The sequence below is a fragment of the Ornithorhynchus anatinus genome, chromosome 4 (assembly GCF_004115215.2).
Source record: "Ornithorhynchus anatinus isolate Pmale09 chromosome 4, mOrnAna1.pri.v4, whole genome shotgun sequence".
Lineage (NCBI taxonomy): Eukaryota > Metazoa > Chordata > Mammalia > Monotremata > Ornithorhynchidae > Ornithorhynchus > Ornithorhynchus anatinus.
Genome location: NC_041731.1, coordinates 103,295,538 through 103,309,208, shown reverse-complemented (window position 1 = coordinate 103,309,208; position 13,671 = coordinate 103,295,538). Strand labels below are relative to the sequence as shown.

The following is a 13,671-nucleotide window of genomic DNA, read 5'->3' as shown; positions in this document are numbered from 1 at the left end:
CGTTCTTCCTTCCCCTTTAACTGTGATCCCCATGTGGGATAGGGACTGTTACCGATTTGCTTGTCTTGTATCTACACCAGCGCTTAGTACAGTCCATGCTACATAGTAAGCGCTTAAATATCATGACTATTATTATTCCCAAATGCCTAGTTCAGTCTTCTTTACACCACAGGCACTAAGGACGTGGGTTCTTATCCCGGCCTCTCCACTTGCCTGCTGTGTGGCCTTGGGCAAGTCTCTTCACAGTTCTGAGCCTCAGCTACCTTACCTGTAAAGTGGGGATTAAGACTGTGAGCCCCATGTGGGTCATGGACTAGGTCTACCCTAATTAATTTGTATCTACGCCAGAGACCAGTATAGTGCCTGGCATGTAATAAGCGCTTAACAATACATTAATCCCGGCTCTGCCACTTGTCAGCTGTGTGGCTGTGGGCAAGTCACTTAACTTCTCTGGACCTCAGTTCCCTCATCTGTAAAATGAGGATTAACTGTGAGCCTCACGTGGGACAACCTGATTATTCTGTATCTCCCCCAGGGCTTAGAACAGTGCTCGGCACATAGTAAGCGCTTAACAAATACCAACATTATTATTTAAAAAAAGACTCTGAATGTTGATGCAAGAAAAAGATGCAGAAAGACAGAGAGATAGCAGCAAATAGAGACAATATCAGATGGTTAAAGAGAGGGACAGAGCACAAGAGAAGGAGAAAGAAATTCAAGCTGGCCAATCAGTCACTGACATTTACTGAGCACTTACTGTGTGCTGAGCACTGTACTAAGCACTTGAGAGAGTACGATACAACAGAGTTGGTAGGTATGTTCCTTGCTCAGAGGAGTTTATGCCTTGCTCCAGATGATCCATTTGAAGCAGAGCATCCTGAAATAAAAAGTTCTTGGGTGATTCCTGGAGTGAAGCCCCCATCCCTTTATAAATATGACCAATTCTGTCAATGTGGTAAAAATACGGATGACGTCTTATATATGTAATCTGAGGCTTTGTGTGAATGCAAGTCTTTCTTTTACACAATGAATTTACTTTTCCTTTGAGTTTCATTTGACTTTTGTAAAATATAAAGCACGTTTTATTTAAGGTATGCATATTTTTGTGTTTATCTGAGAACTGGGTCATGACTGTAGTATGATTTGTACAATGTGTGATCTGAAAATTCCAATTTGACACAATTTTGTTGCATTCTAGTTAAAGATGAAGAGATTTCGATATCTATGGCAAGCAGTGGTAAGTCATAAAATTGGCTAGAAGTTGTGCTGAATGTTCTGGAAAACTTTAACTCTTCAAGGGAGACAATATCAGAGAAGCAGCATTGTTCAATGGCAACTGCCCAGGCTCAGGAATCAGAGGACATAGGTTCTAATCCCGGCTCCGCCACTTGTCAGCTGTGTGGCCTTGGGCAAGTCACTTCACTTCTCTGGCCTCAGTTCCCTCATCTGGAAAATGGGGATTAAGACTTTGGGTTTAAGTTTAAATAAAATGGGGATTAAGACTTAAGACACCTCTACCAATGTTTGTAATGATATGTTCTGCATCCCTACCCGGCTACTTGATCATCGCATTTAGTGCTTCACGGGGAACATGATTGGCAGGGATGAAAAAATGGGAGAGGTGCTCTGAGATAGCCCGATAATTAATGCCTGAGCACAAGTCCTCAATCATGACGTCTCAGGACCGAGGTTCCTCCCTCGTTGCTGATGGGAGAATTCATCGACCCCAGCTCTGCTACTGGTCCAATGGGGTCCTTAGCTAAGTTTTTGCTTTTCTTGCTGTACCTCAATTCCTCATCAGTAAAATGGGAATAAGACACCCGATCAATCAAGCAATGGTATATACTGAGCACCTACTGGGAGCAGAGTACTGTACGAAGCTCTTGGGAAAGTACAATACAAAAAAGTTGGTAGACATGATCTCTGCTCCACATGACCCCCTTACCAAATGGACTCTGACTGTGTTTGTTCCAGTTATCTTGTATTTACCCCAGTGCCACGAAAGGAAATGAAGAGCATGATTATCCTGAATTACTGTTTAAAAACTCTTTATATTTATATTTCAGGATTGTGAAAAATAGTAACCAAAGATCAGAATTCAGGAAATATTTGGGAGCAAAATGTGATTGGTAAATTATAATATGATGAAAATAATAATTACAATAATGATGGTACTCGGCAAGGGCTTACTGTGTGCCAAGCGCTGTTCTAACCCTGGGGTAGATACAAGTTAATCAGGTTGAACACAGTTTCCGTCCCACATGGGTCTCACAGTCTTAATCCCCATTCTACAGATGAGGTAACCGAGGCCCAGAGAAGTTAAGCGACTTGTCCGAGGTCACACAGCTGACGTGTGGTGGAGTCATAATTACAACCCAGGACCTTCTGACTCCCAAGCTATCTATTCGTTTAACCAAGCTGCTTCTCTTGATGTGTTCTAGTGAGAAATTATTAATGAATGGTGCCACATTAATAATCAAAGGCAGTCAGGAAAGAAGGAAGAGGTTTAGGTAAACTGTGATCCCTGTTTCGGTAAAATCTAAAAGACTATGAGACATTTCAGGGGCTCAGGAGTCCAAATTCACAGGCAATATGATTATCCAAGGTCTCTCTTTCCTTCTTTAGATTTGGGTTCAGTTTTTAACTCGGTAAATTTAGGTTTACTTACTGTGCTGTCACCATTTCTAAGAGTAGTGACACACACAAAGACAAACAAAACTGTTCTCCTCAAAAAACTATTATTATAAAAAGTGCAGCTAGATACTAAACTGTTTTTGGAATTACTTTTCTCCCTGGTAGTAAGATGAGAATGACAAATTATTAAAAATGAGCTTCTCAGATCAGATTTGCACATTTGGTCATAGAAGTGACTGATATTTTAAAAAATATCACCATCTTCAATTCCTGGTACCCTCAGGTGTTCACTGTCACTCTAGGAAAGTACAGCGGCAACACCTGGTAGTACCTAAAAAAATCACTTTTTTTCCACTTTGAAATTAATTTCTTCTTAGGTGAATCTGTTTGATTTAGACCTAAAAATATAATTTGGCCTCATTTGACAGTCATTAATAGAAATAAGTAAATTACAGATCTGTACATAAGTGCTATCCTCTCGGGATCGCACCCGGAGAGTTTCCAGCACTCTTCCAGTCTTGGCTATAGGGCGGTCAAGTAATAATAATAATAATAATAATGTTGGTATTTGTTAAGCGCTTACTATGTGCCGAGCACTGTTCTAAGCGCTGGGGTAGACATAGGGGAATCAGGTTGTCCCACGTGGGGCTCACAGTCTTCATCCCCATTTTACAGATGAGGGAAATGAGGCACAGAGAAGTTAAGTGACTTGCCCACAGTCACACAGCTGACAAGTGGCAGAGGTGGGATTCGAACTCATGAGCCCTGACTCCAAAGCCCATGCTCTTTCCACTGAGCCACGCTGCTTCTCAAGTAGAGACCTGTCCATTCCATTCCTAGCTAGGGCAGTGGCTAGTGAGTCGAAGGCAATCTGCTACAAGTCAAAAGACATGGGAGAGAGTCAAGGGTGGCGACTCAAGTTGACTGGGTGGAAAAATACCTCTTCCGTATTTTTATCAAGAAAATTCTGTAGATACACTTCCAGAACGTTGGCAGATGGAGGTGGGGCATTTTGGGAGAGATGTGTCCATGGAGTCGCTATGGGTCGGAGATGACTTGACAGCATAAGACAATAATAATAATAATAATAATAATAATAATGTTGGTATTTGTTAAGTGCTTACTATGTGCAGAGCACTGTTCTAAGTGCTGGGGTAGATACAGGGTAATCAGGTTGTCCCACGTGGGGCTCACAGTCTTCATCCCCATTTTACAGATGAGGTAACTGGAGGCACAGAGAAGTGAAGTGACCTGCCCACGGTCACACTGCTGCCAAGTGGCAGATCCGGGATTCGAACCCATGACCTCTGACTCCCAAACCCGGGCTCTTTCCACTGAGCCATGCTGCTTCCCTAAGACATAAGTGCTGTCGGGCTGAGGAAGCGGGTGAATAAAGGGAATAAATCCAAGTACAAGGGTGATGCAGAAGGGAGTGGGAGAAGAAGAAATGAGGGCTTAATCAGGGAAGGCCTCTTGGATGAGATGTGCCTTCAATAAGGCTTCAAAGTCCGGGAAAGGAAATGGAGGAGGGGGAGGGTTTTATCCATTCATTCATTAATTCATTCATTCAATCGTATTTATGAGTGCTTACTGTGGGCACAGCACTGTGCTAAGCGTTTGGGAGAGTACACTGTAACAATAGACACATTCCCTGCCCACAATGAGCTTCATCAAGGAACTGTGTTAGCACATGGGAGAGCGTAAGCGATCCAAACCCGAGGGCCATCTTAAGCCCGCTGTGGCCAAAGATTGTCTCTCTTTATTGCTGTATTGTACTTTCCAAGCGCTTAGTTCAGTGCTCTTCACACGGTAAGCGCTCAATAAATACGACTGAAAGAACGAATGAATCTTTCTCAGTACGAACTGGAGAGGGGCGAGGCGGGAGGCAGGGAGGTCAGCGAAGGGGGAGGATGAAGTAGTTGAGGTGAGATACGATAAGTGCTTGAACCGCCACCCTGGCAGTTTGGATGGACAGTTGAACAGTACTAGGTCATGGGTTCTATTACCGACTCTGTCACTTCTCTGCTGCGTGACCTTGGGCAAGTCGCTTTACTTCTCTGTGCCTGAGTTACCATATCCGGGAAACAGGGATTAAGACTGCGAGATCCACGTGGGACAGGGACTGTGTCTGATCTGACTTGCTTAGATCCACCCCAGAGCTTAGTTCAGTGCCTGGCACATAGTAAGCGCTTAACAAATACCATTTTAAAAAAATGCTGTTGACCCTATTCAGATTTAACAGCAGGAAACGAGACCAAGATTTCAGCATGGTTAAAGACAAACAGAACTACACTAAAACTGTCATAATGCACAGATCGTGAGCCCTTCAAGAGATGGCGTCCATATCAAATTCCCACCTGTGCACTCTTTCCCTGCGCTTAGTACAGTGATCTACATACTGCAAGAGCTTAATAAATACTATTACTCATAGAGGTCAATGAGAAACAAATTAGGTTTGAAAAACCTCCAGAGAGGAGATTACAGCAATCGCCCTCTTGAAACAGAGGGGGCCTAAAGTATTTTTGAAACTCAAATTTCTCTGATGGGAATATGAAGATTTTGTTGATTTGGAGGGCATGTGACTCTTCTTCACAGCCAGTTTATAAGAAAATCGGTCCATTGTATTTATTGAGCTCAGTTACCTCATCTGTAAAATGGGGATTAAGACTGTGAGCCTCATGTGGAACAACCTGATTACCCTGTATCTACCCCAGTGCTTAGAACAGTGCTCTGCACATAGTAAGCGCTTAACAAATATCATTATCATTAATATCATCACTAAGCGCTTGGGAGAGCACCATATAACAATATAACAGACACATTCCCTGCTCACAACGAGCTTCCAGCACGGCGTAGAGGATAGAGCACTGGGCTGGGAGTCCAAAGATCAAGGGTTCTAATCCTGGCTCTGCCACTTATCTGCTCTGTGACACTGGAGAAGTCACTTAACGTTACTAAAATTTGCCCTTTCCTCTCCATCCAAACTGCTATCAAATTAATGCAAGCATTTATCCTTTCCCACGTTGATTACTCTGTCAGCCTCCTTGCTGACTTCCTTGCCTCTTGTCTCTCCCCACTCTAGTCCATACTCCATTTTGCTGCCTAGTTCATTTTCCTTCAAAAATGTTCAGACCAGGTGTCCCCACTCCTCAAGAAACTCCAGTGGTTGCCCATCCGTCTCCGCATCAAACAGACACTCCTCACTACTGGCTTTAAAGGACTTCATCACCTTGCCCCCTCCTACTTCACCTCGCTACTCTCCTACTACAACCCAGCCCGCACACTTCGTTCCGTTAATGCTAACCTTCTCGCAGTACCTCCATTTTGTCTATCTCAACGCCAACTTCCCCCCCGCATCCTATCTCTGGCCTGGAACGTCTTCCCTCCTCCTATCAGACAGATAATACTCTCCCTCATTCAAAGCCTTATTGAAAGCACAGTGTGTGACTTTAGGCAAGTCACTTCACTTCTCTGGGCCTCATTTACCTCATCTGTAAATAAAATAAGCCCCACGTGGGATAACCCGATCACCTTGTACCTTCCCCAAGCACTTAGAGCAGTGCTTGGCACATAGTAAGTGCTTCACAAATACCAACATTATTATTATCTCCTCCAAGAAGCCTTCCGTGACTGAGCCCTCATCTTCTCTTCTCCTACTACCTTCTGCGTCACGCTGACTTGCTCCCTTCATTCATCCTCCCTCCCATCACAACAGCATTTATGTATATATCTGTACTTTCTTATTTATGTATGAATGTATGCATATTAATGTCCATCTCTCCCTCTAGATTGTGAACTCTTTGTGGGCAGGGAATGTGTCTGTTCGTTGTTATAGTGTATTCTCCGAAGCACTTAGTCCAGTGCTTTGCACACAGTAAACACTCAATAAATGTGACTGGATGAATGAACGAATGAACGGAATGTCTCAGTTACCTCAGTTCCTTCATCTGTAAAATGGGGATCAAGACCGCGAGCCCCACGTGGGACAGGGACTGTGTCCAACCTGATTTGCTTGTATCCACCCAAGTGCTTAGAACAGTGCCTGACACATAGTAAGCACTTAAAAAGTACCATTATTATTATTATTAGAGGAACGAATTTACAGTCTTGAGGGATGAGCTATAACGATAATAATCTAATCAATATTAGTTTTGAAGTCATGTGTTTCACAAACACCGTGCAAAAGAATGGTACATTACTATAGTCTTTTAGACTGTGAGCTTGTTGTGGGAGGGAATGTGTCAGTTGCTATACTGTACTCTCCCAAGACCCTAGTACAGTGCCTGGCACCCAGTGAGTGTTCAGTAAATATGAATTAATAATAATAATAATGGCATTTGTTAAGCACTTACTATGTGCCAAACACTATTCTAAGCAAAGGGATAGATACAAGGTTATCAGGTTGTCTCACTTGGAGCTCACAGTCTTGATCCCCATTTTACAGATGAGGTAACTGAGGCCCAGAGAAGTTAAGTGACTTGCCCAAAGTCACACAGCTGATAAGTGGCGGAGTCGGCATTAGAACCCACGGCCTCTGATTCCCAAGCCCGGGCTCTTTCCACTAAGCCATGCTGCTTCTCTAAGAAGTCAGGTCCCCTATAATGTGGGGATTGAAGAGCCCTATGTTGAGGAAAATTCAACTTGTGGCATTCAAACTGTGCTCACAACTGTCCTTCCTGGTGATATTCTATCTAAGTAGGTAGAATTTAAGGAACATTCTTATCTCTCTTTCCAACCTCTCTATGATAGCAATGATAATAATTATTGTGATATTTGTTAAGTGCTTACCATGTGCCAAGCACTGTACTAAGCACTGAGGTGGATTCAAGCAAATTGGATTGGACATAGTCCCTGTCCGACTCTGGGCTCACAATCTCAATGAACTGACTGTTCTACAATATGAGACTCTATTATGAGGCTTCGGTAGGATATATGGTGTATTTTTTTGAATGTTAGTCCTTAAAGTCAGTTGTTGTATTACTCTCCAATTTCGCTATGGTTTTTTTTAAGATCACACTGAGATTATTCCTCTGCTACTGACTACAAAGACACAGGAAATATTTAACTGCCAACCTGATATTGATGTCACAGAAGAAAATCCAAACAAACTTATTAAGAAAGAGGATATCATTCAGGACATGAGGAACAGAGCTGCGATCTCTGACTTCTACCCAGTCAAAAAAATTGTCCTGGTAAATCTTTTTCATTCTGAAGTTCCCACCATTAAAATCATAGGTTGCAACATCCAGGCACATGAATCCACAGAAGGCTTTACTATATATATGATCACCTCACTTAGGTTCTTGGATCTGTACTCTTTAGGCGTTTGATATTCTACCCCACCCTCATCCCCATAGCATTGAAGCACTTAGTACAGTGCTCTGCACACAGTAAGCGCTCAATAAATATGATTGAATGAATGAATATCCATAATTTATTTATTTATATTGCCCGTCTCCCTTTTAGACACTAAGTTCATTGTGGGCAAGGAATAAGTCTACCAACTCTAATGTCTTATCCTCTCTCAAGTGCTTAGTAGACTGCTTTGCAAACAGTAAGTGCTCAGTAAATACCACCGATTGATGGATTTAGGCATGATCATGGGAACTACGCTTTCAATAAATAAAAAATAGACAAGATCATAGAACTGGGTCCAGTTTGTAACAACATCTTGACTGTTCCTGAGGACCTTTTGCTGAGGACTAGCATACAGATACTACTTGTCAGCCAATTAGTCATATTTTTTGAGTGCTTACTGCATGCAGAGCACAATAGAGCAGAGTTGGTGGACACATCCCCTGCCTAAAACGAGCTTACAGTCTAAAGGGGGAAGCAGACATTAATATAAATAAATTACAGATATGTATATAAGTCCACTGGGTTTTCATTTTTCCATACCCCAAAAGCTCATTCTGATAAATGTTTACACTGACTCCAAAAGATGCTTTACATTCATATTTTCAAGTGAAATTTGACGTCTAAATTGAATTTGGGCTTTGTTTGCATCCACTACATGTTGCAGAGAGCAAAATAAAACAAGAAATTCTTGCTTTTCTTTTTTAAAAAATCATCGCTCTTTTAATTTCCCCAAGGTCATCATTCTTTATTTCATTCTACTTATTAGCAATTCGAATTTATTGCTTGTAGGCACTGTTTGATTTCGTGGAAGTCTCGTAGAAAGCTTAACAGTTTTATAAGGCAGCTCTCCTGTGGACTGAAGCAAATTAATGTTTCCTCTGCATGATCCTTTTCACACAGGAATACCCGGGAGAAGAGCTTCTGATTGTTTTTGATAAAGACTTTACATATGGACAAAACTTTTATCTAGCTGCTACTGAAGAAATCAAGGAAAGCATCTTGCTGGTAAGCAAATTCCCCAACAGTTGCTGGGTTTTTGAAAATTGAAAGTAGTGGTTTTTCACCACAGTAATACTAAGTTGCGGCAAAGGATCTCTGTTGGATTGATCATTTCTGAGTGGTTTAGCTTTTCCGTAATTGTTACTTTGCACTGGAGTCTGTCTAAACCCTTAACCATTTAGATAGCCCAGTCCCCACTCTCACCACCTCAATGTTTAGTATAGTGCCTGGCACATAGTAAGTGCTTAAGAAATAATTATTATTATTACATTCAAAGCCCTCCTGAAATCTCACCTTTTCCAACAAGTCTACTCCAAGTAATTCCCCATGCCCCAAGTCGCATTTAAACATCAGCTATCTCCACCACTTATCCTTATCACACATATATATTTAATTCAGTTATATACTGAATTATTTAGTTTACCCTATTTGTAAACATTTCTAGGTAATAATGATAATAATTGTGCTTTTTGTTACGCATGTACTACGTGCCAAGCACTATACTAAGACCTAGGGGGAGATAAAAGATAATCAGGTCCCACATGGGGCTCACAGTCTAAGGAAGAGGGAGAACATCCATCTTCATTTCGCAGTTGAGTGAACCGAGGCCCAGAGAAGTCAAGTGACTTGTCCAAGGTCTCACGACTTGTCCAAGGTCTCACAACCGGTAAGTGGCGGGGCCAAGCTGGGATTAGAACCCAGGTCCTCTGATTCCCACGCTTTATGCTCCTTCTGCTAGGCCACAGTGCTTCCCTGTCTGTCTCTCCTGTAATAGCATAAGATCATGTCACTTCTCTATTTTATACTACACTGCACCCATTGGGTATTCAATAAATGCCGGTATTACTACTAATAGGGGATAGAGGACGGGCCTGGAGGTCAGAAGGACCTGGGTTCTAATCCCAGCTCCAACAGTTGTCGGCTGTGTGACCTTGGGCAAATCACTTCACTTCTCTGGGTCTCAATTACCTCATCTGTAAAATGGGGATTGAGGCTGTGAGCCCTGGGTAGGGCAGGGACTGAGTCCAACCTGAATATCTTGTACCTATCTTAGCACTTAGTATGGTGTTTGGGACATAGGAAGCATTTAACAAATACTCAATTATTATTATTATAGTTATTATTAGTCAAGTCAAGCCCATCCCTGTCCCACATAGGGCTCCCAGTCCGAAGCAGCATGTCCCACTGGCAAGAGCATGAACTTGGGAGTCAGAGGATGTTGGTTCTAATTCTGGCTCCACCACGTGTCTGCTGTGTGACCTTGGGCAAGCCACTTCACTTCTCTGTGCCTCAGTTTCCTCATCTGTAAAATGAGGATTAAGACAGTAAGGTCCAGGTGGGATAGAGACTGTGTCCAACTTGATTACCTTGTATCTACCCCAGCCCTTAGAACAGTGCTTGACACATAATAAGCCCTTAACAAATACTATTATTATTATTATTATTATTAATCCCCATTTTATAGATGAGGGAACTGAGACCCAGAGAAGTGAAGTGTCTTGCCCAAGGTCACGGGCTCAGTGGAAAGAGCCTGGGCTTTGGAGTCAGAGGTCATGGATTCGACTCCCAGCTCTGCCACTTGTCAGCTGTGTGACTGTGGACAAGTCACAACTTCTCTGTGCCTCAGTTACCTCATCTGTAAAATGAGGATTAACTGCGAGCCTCACGTGGGACAACCTGATTACCTTGTATCTACCCCAGCGCTTAGAACAGTGTTCTGCACATAGTAAGTGCTTAACAAATACCAATACTATTAAGAGGCAGAGCCGGATTTAGAACCCAGGACCTTCTGACTCCCACAACTGGACTCTTTCCTCTAGGCCATGCTGCTTCTCCAGTGCTGCTTCTTTTATGCCCAGTATTTGAATTTTCATGTCTCAGCCTCCCCCGGCCATGTCTCCATTAACGATATTATTAACGATACTCGGGGTGAAGTGCCTGAGTTCATCCAGTCCTGAAAAGGAACATGCCAACTTTTCAGGAACAAGTCAACTCTAGGGCAACTGTGTCAGGCGGGATGACGCTAACTCCGAAACACACTCTAGGCTGGGGAAATCCAGCCGCGATCGGGCTGATGCCTCCAAAAATGATATTCAATCTCATGACATTCCGCTTCGCGTCAAGGTAGCGTCTTTGCCGTAACGGTCGGTCAGTCAGTAGGATTTATCGAGCTCTTACGGTGTGCAGAACACCTAGCTGTGGGATGGGTAGAGTCGTGGCTCAGTGGAAAGAGCCCGGGCCTGGGAGTCAGAGGTCATGAGTTCGAATCCCAGCTCTGCCACTTGTCAGCTGTGTGACTGTGGGTGAGTCACTTTACTTCTCTGTGCCTCAGTTACCTCATCTGTCAAATGGGGATTAACTGTGAGCCTCACGTGGGACAACCTCATTACCCTGTATCTACCCCAGCGCTTAGAACAGTGCTCTGCACATACCAACATCATTATTATTATTATTACAATACACCAATAAAAAGGCACATTCATTCATTCATTCAACTGTATTTTTTGAGTGCTTACCTTGTGCAAAGCACACATTCCCTGCCCACAACAAGCTTACAGTCTAGAATCAGGGTTGCCTCTGAGTCTGTTTTTGAGTGCCATCTGTGATTACCATAAGAGTCGTGTGCAATTTTCAATTAATCTTATTTACTGAGTGCTTACTATGTGCACAGCACTGTACTAACCATTTGGGAAAGGACGATGGAACGGAATTCACTGAAAATGAAATTACAGTCTAGAGTGCAATAAGGGAATGTGTCTGTTTATTGTTACATTGTATTCTCCCAAGTGCTTAGTACAGTGCTTTGCACACAGTAAGCGCTCAATAAATACAATTGAACGAATAAAAGTAATACCTTGAAATCAAGTCAAGCTCTCTACACTGTGAGCTCGTTGTGGACGGGGGATGTGTTCATCTGTTGTTGCATTGTACTCTCCCAAGTGCTTAGTACAGTGCTTTGCACACAGTAAGTGCTCAATAAATACGATTGAATGCCACATTTTAACTTTTTAAATAAACTGTGAACCTGACTAACTGCATTCATATTGTGTCTCTCCTTTACAGCCCCTACAAGAGAAGCTTGAGAAGGAAGAAAAGGAAAGCGTTGAAGAAGAATATGTTTATAACCCCCCGGTTCCCAAACCGTGGGTGTCGCTGGGAAGTGAAAAAGAAATTGAGGAAGAATCCGTTAAAGGATCTCAGATCCAGGTTGGAATTCTCAATGATATTCCTCCATTGTAATCGTAATTACTCCCCCATTACTTATTGGTTCAGTAACTATTTTATAGGACAGAATTACTGGGTTTCCTAGGAAACAGCAGTGCTAGCTTGAAATATTGACAGAGGGTGTTACACAATAATAATAATAATAATAGTGGTATTTGTTAAGCGCTTACTATGTGCAAAGCACTGTTCTAAGCGCTGGGGGGATACAAGGTGATCAGGTTGTCCCACGTGGGGCTTACAGCTTTAACCCCCATTTTACAGATGAGGTAACTGAGGCACAGAGAAGTTAAGTGATTTGCCCAAAGTCACACAGCTGGCAAGTGGCAGAGCCGGGATTAGAACCCACAACCTCTGACTTCCAAGCCCGGGCTCTTTCCACTGAGCCACGCTGCTTCTCTAACCATCAGGGCCCCAGAGAACGCTTATCCATTCGCCCATTTAATTGTTCTTTCTTTTACTGCAGATTAAGTATATGATTTCTCGAACCCGCAAGGAATTTGGGGCACCGGTGGAGTTTGCGGATTACAATGCTTCCAGTGAGAAAGGTGTCTCTGTTGATTGTTCATCCTACCCAGATAAACATTTTAGCATCAGGCAGCTTGAGAAAGATGCAGGCACGCAAGTAGTGCCAAAAATAAAAGAAAAGACTACTCAGACTAAGTGGTAAGCGTGAAAATATTTTCCACATTTCTCGTGATTTGATTCAATCTGATTTACTGAGCACTTACTGTGTGCAGAGCACTCTACTAAGCGCTTGGGAGAGTACACTATAACAATAAACAGACACATTTCCTGCTTACAGCAAGCTTACAGTCTTGAGGGGGAGGCAGATAGTAATATAAATAAATTACAGATATGTACATAAGTGTTGTGGGGCTGGGGCAGGAGGGGGAGCGATGAATGAAGGGAGCTAGTCAGGGTGACACTAAAGGAAAGGGAGAAGAAGAAAGGAGGGCTTGGTTAGGGAAGGCCTCTTGGAGGAGGTGTGCCTTCAATAAGGCTTTGAATGGGGGGGAGTGATTGTCTATCGGATTTGAGGGAAATCTTTCCAGGCCGGAAAGCAACAATTCCAGTGAGCTGAAGAGCTGTGAAAATAATAATTACATTTTCATGAACTCCGAAAACTCCCATCAATCCCTCAAAGCTTAGAAGGGGAATCTACAGGGATCAGTGAAAAGAGAGAAGTGGACAAGAAGACTGCAAGGAAACACACATCGTAAATCTGACTCTCTAAATGATAATAATAATGATAATGTTGGTATTTGTTAAGCGCTTACTACGTGCCGAGCACTGTTCTAAGCACTGGGGGAGATACAGGGGAATCAGGTTGTCCCACATGAGACTCACAGTTAATCCCCATTTTACAGATGACATAACTGGGGCACAGAGAAATGAAGTGACTTGCCCACAGGCACACAGCTGACAAGTGGCAGAGCTGGGATTCGAACTCATGAC

At 42.8% G+C, this 13,671-nt stretch overlaps 1 protein-coding gene across 2 annotated transcripts in view; it reads left to right on the top strand.

Annotated features, from left to right (window-relative positions):
* The window catches only part of DNAI3 (dynein axonemal intermediate chain 3), an 86,338-nt gene that overhangs the window by 19,635 nt on the left and 53,032 nt on the right, over positions 1–13,671 (top strand). For both annotated transcript variants that reach the window (XM_029063030.2, XM_029063027.2), the window contains exons 3-7: positions 1,199–1,237; positions 7,645–7,826; positions 8,893–8,997; positions 12,055–12,198; positions 12,680–12,879. In XM_029063030.2, the coding sequence (XP_028918863.1) occupies positions 1,199–1,237; positions 7,645–7,826; positions 8,893–8,997; positions 12,055–12,198; positions 12,680–12,879 (670 nt within the window). The remainder of the gene's footprint in view (positions 1–1,198; positions 1,238–7,644; positions 7,827–8,892; positions 8,998–12,054; positions 12,199–12,679; positions 12,880–13,671) is intronic.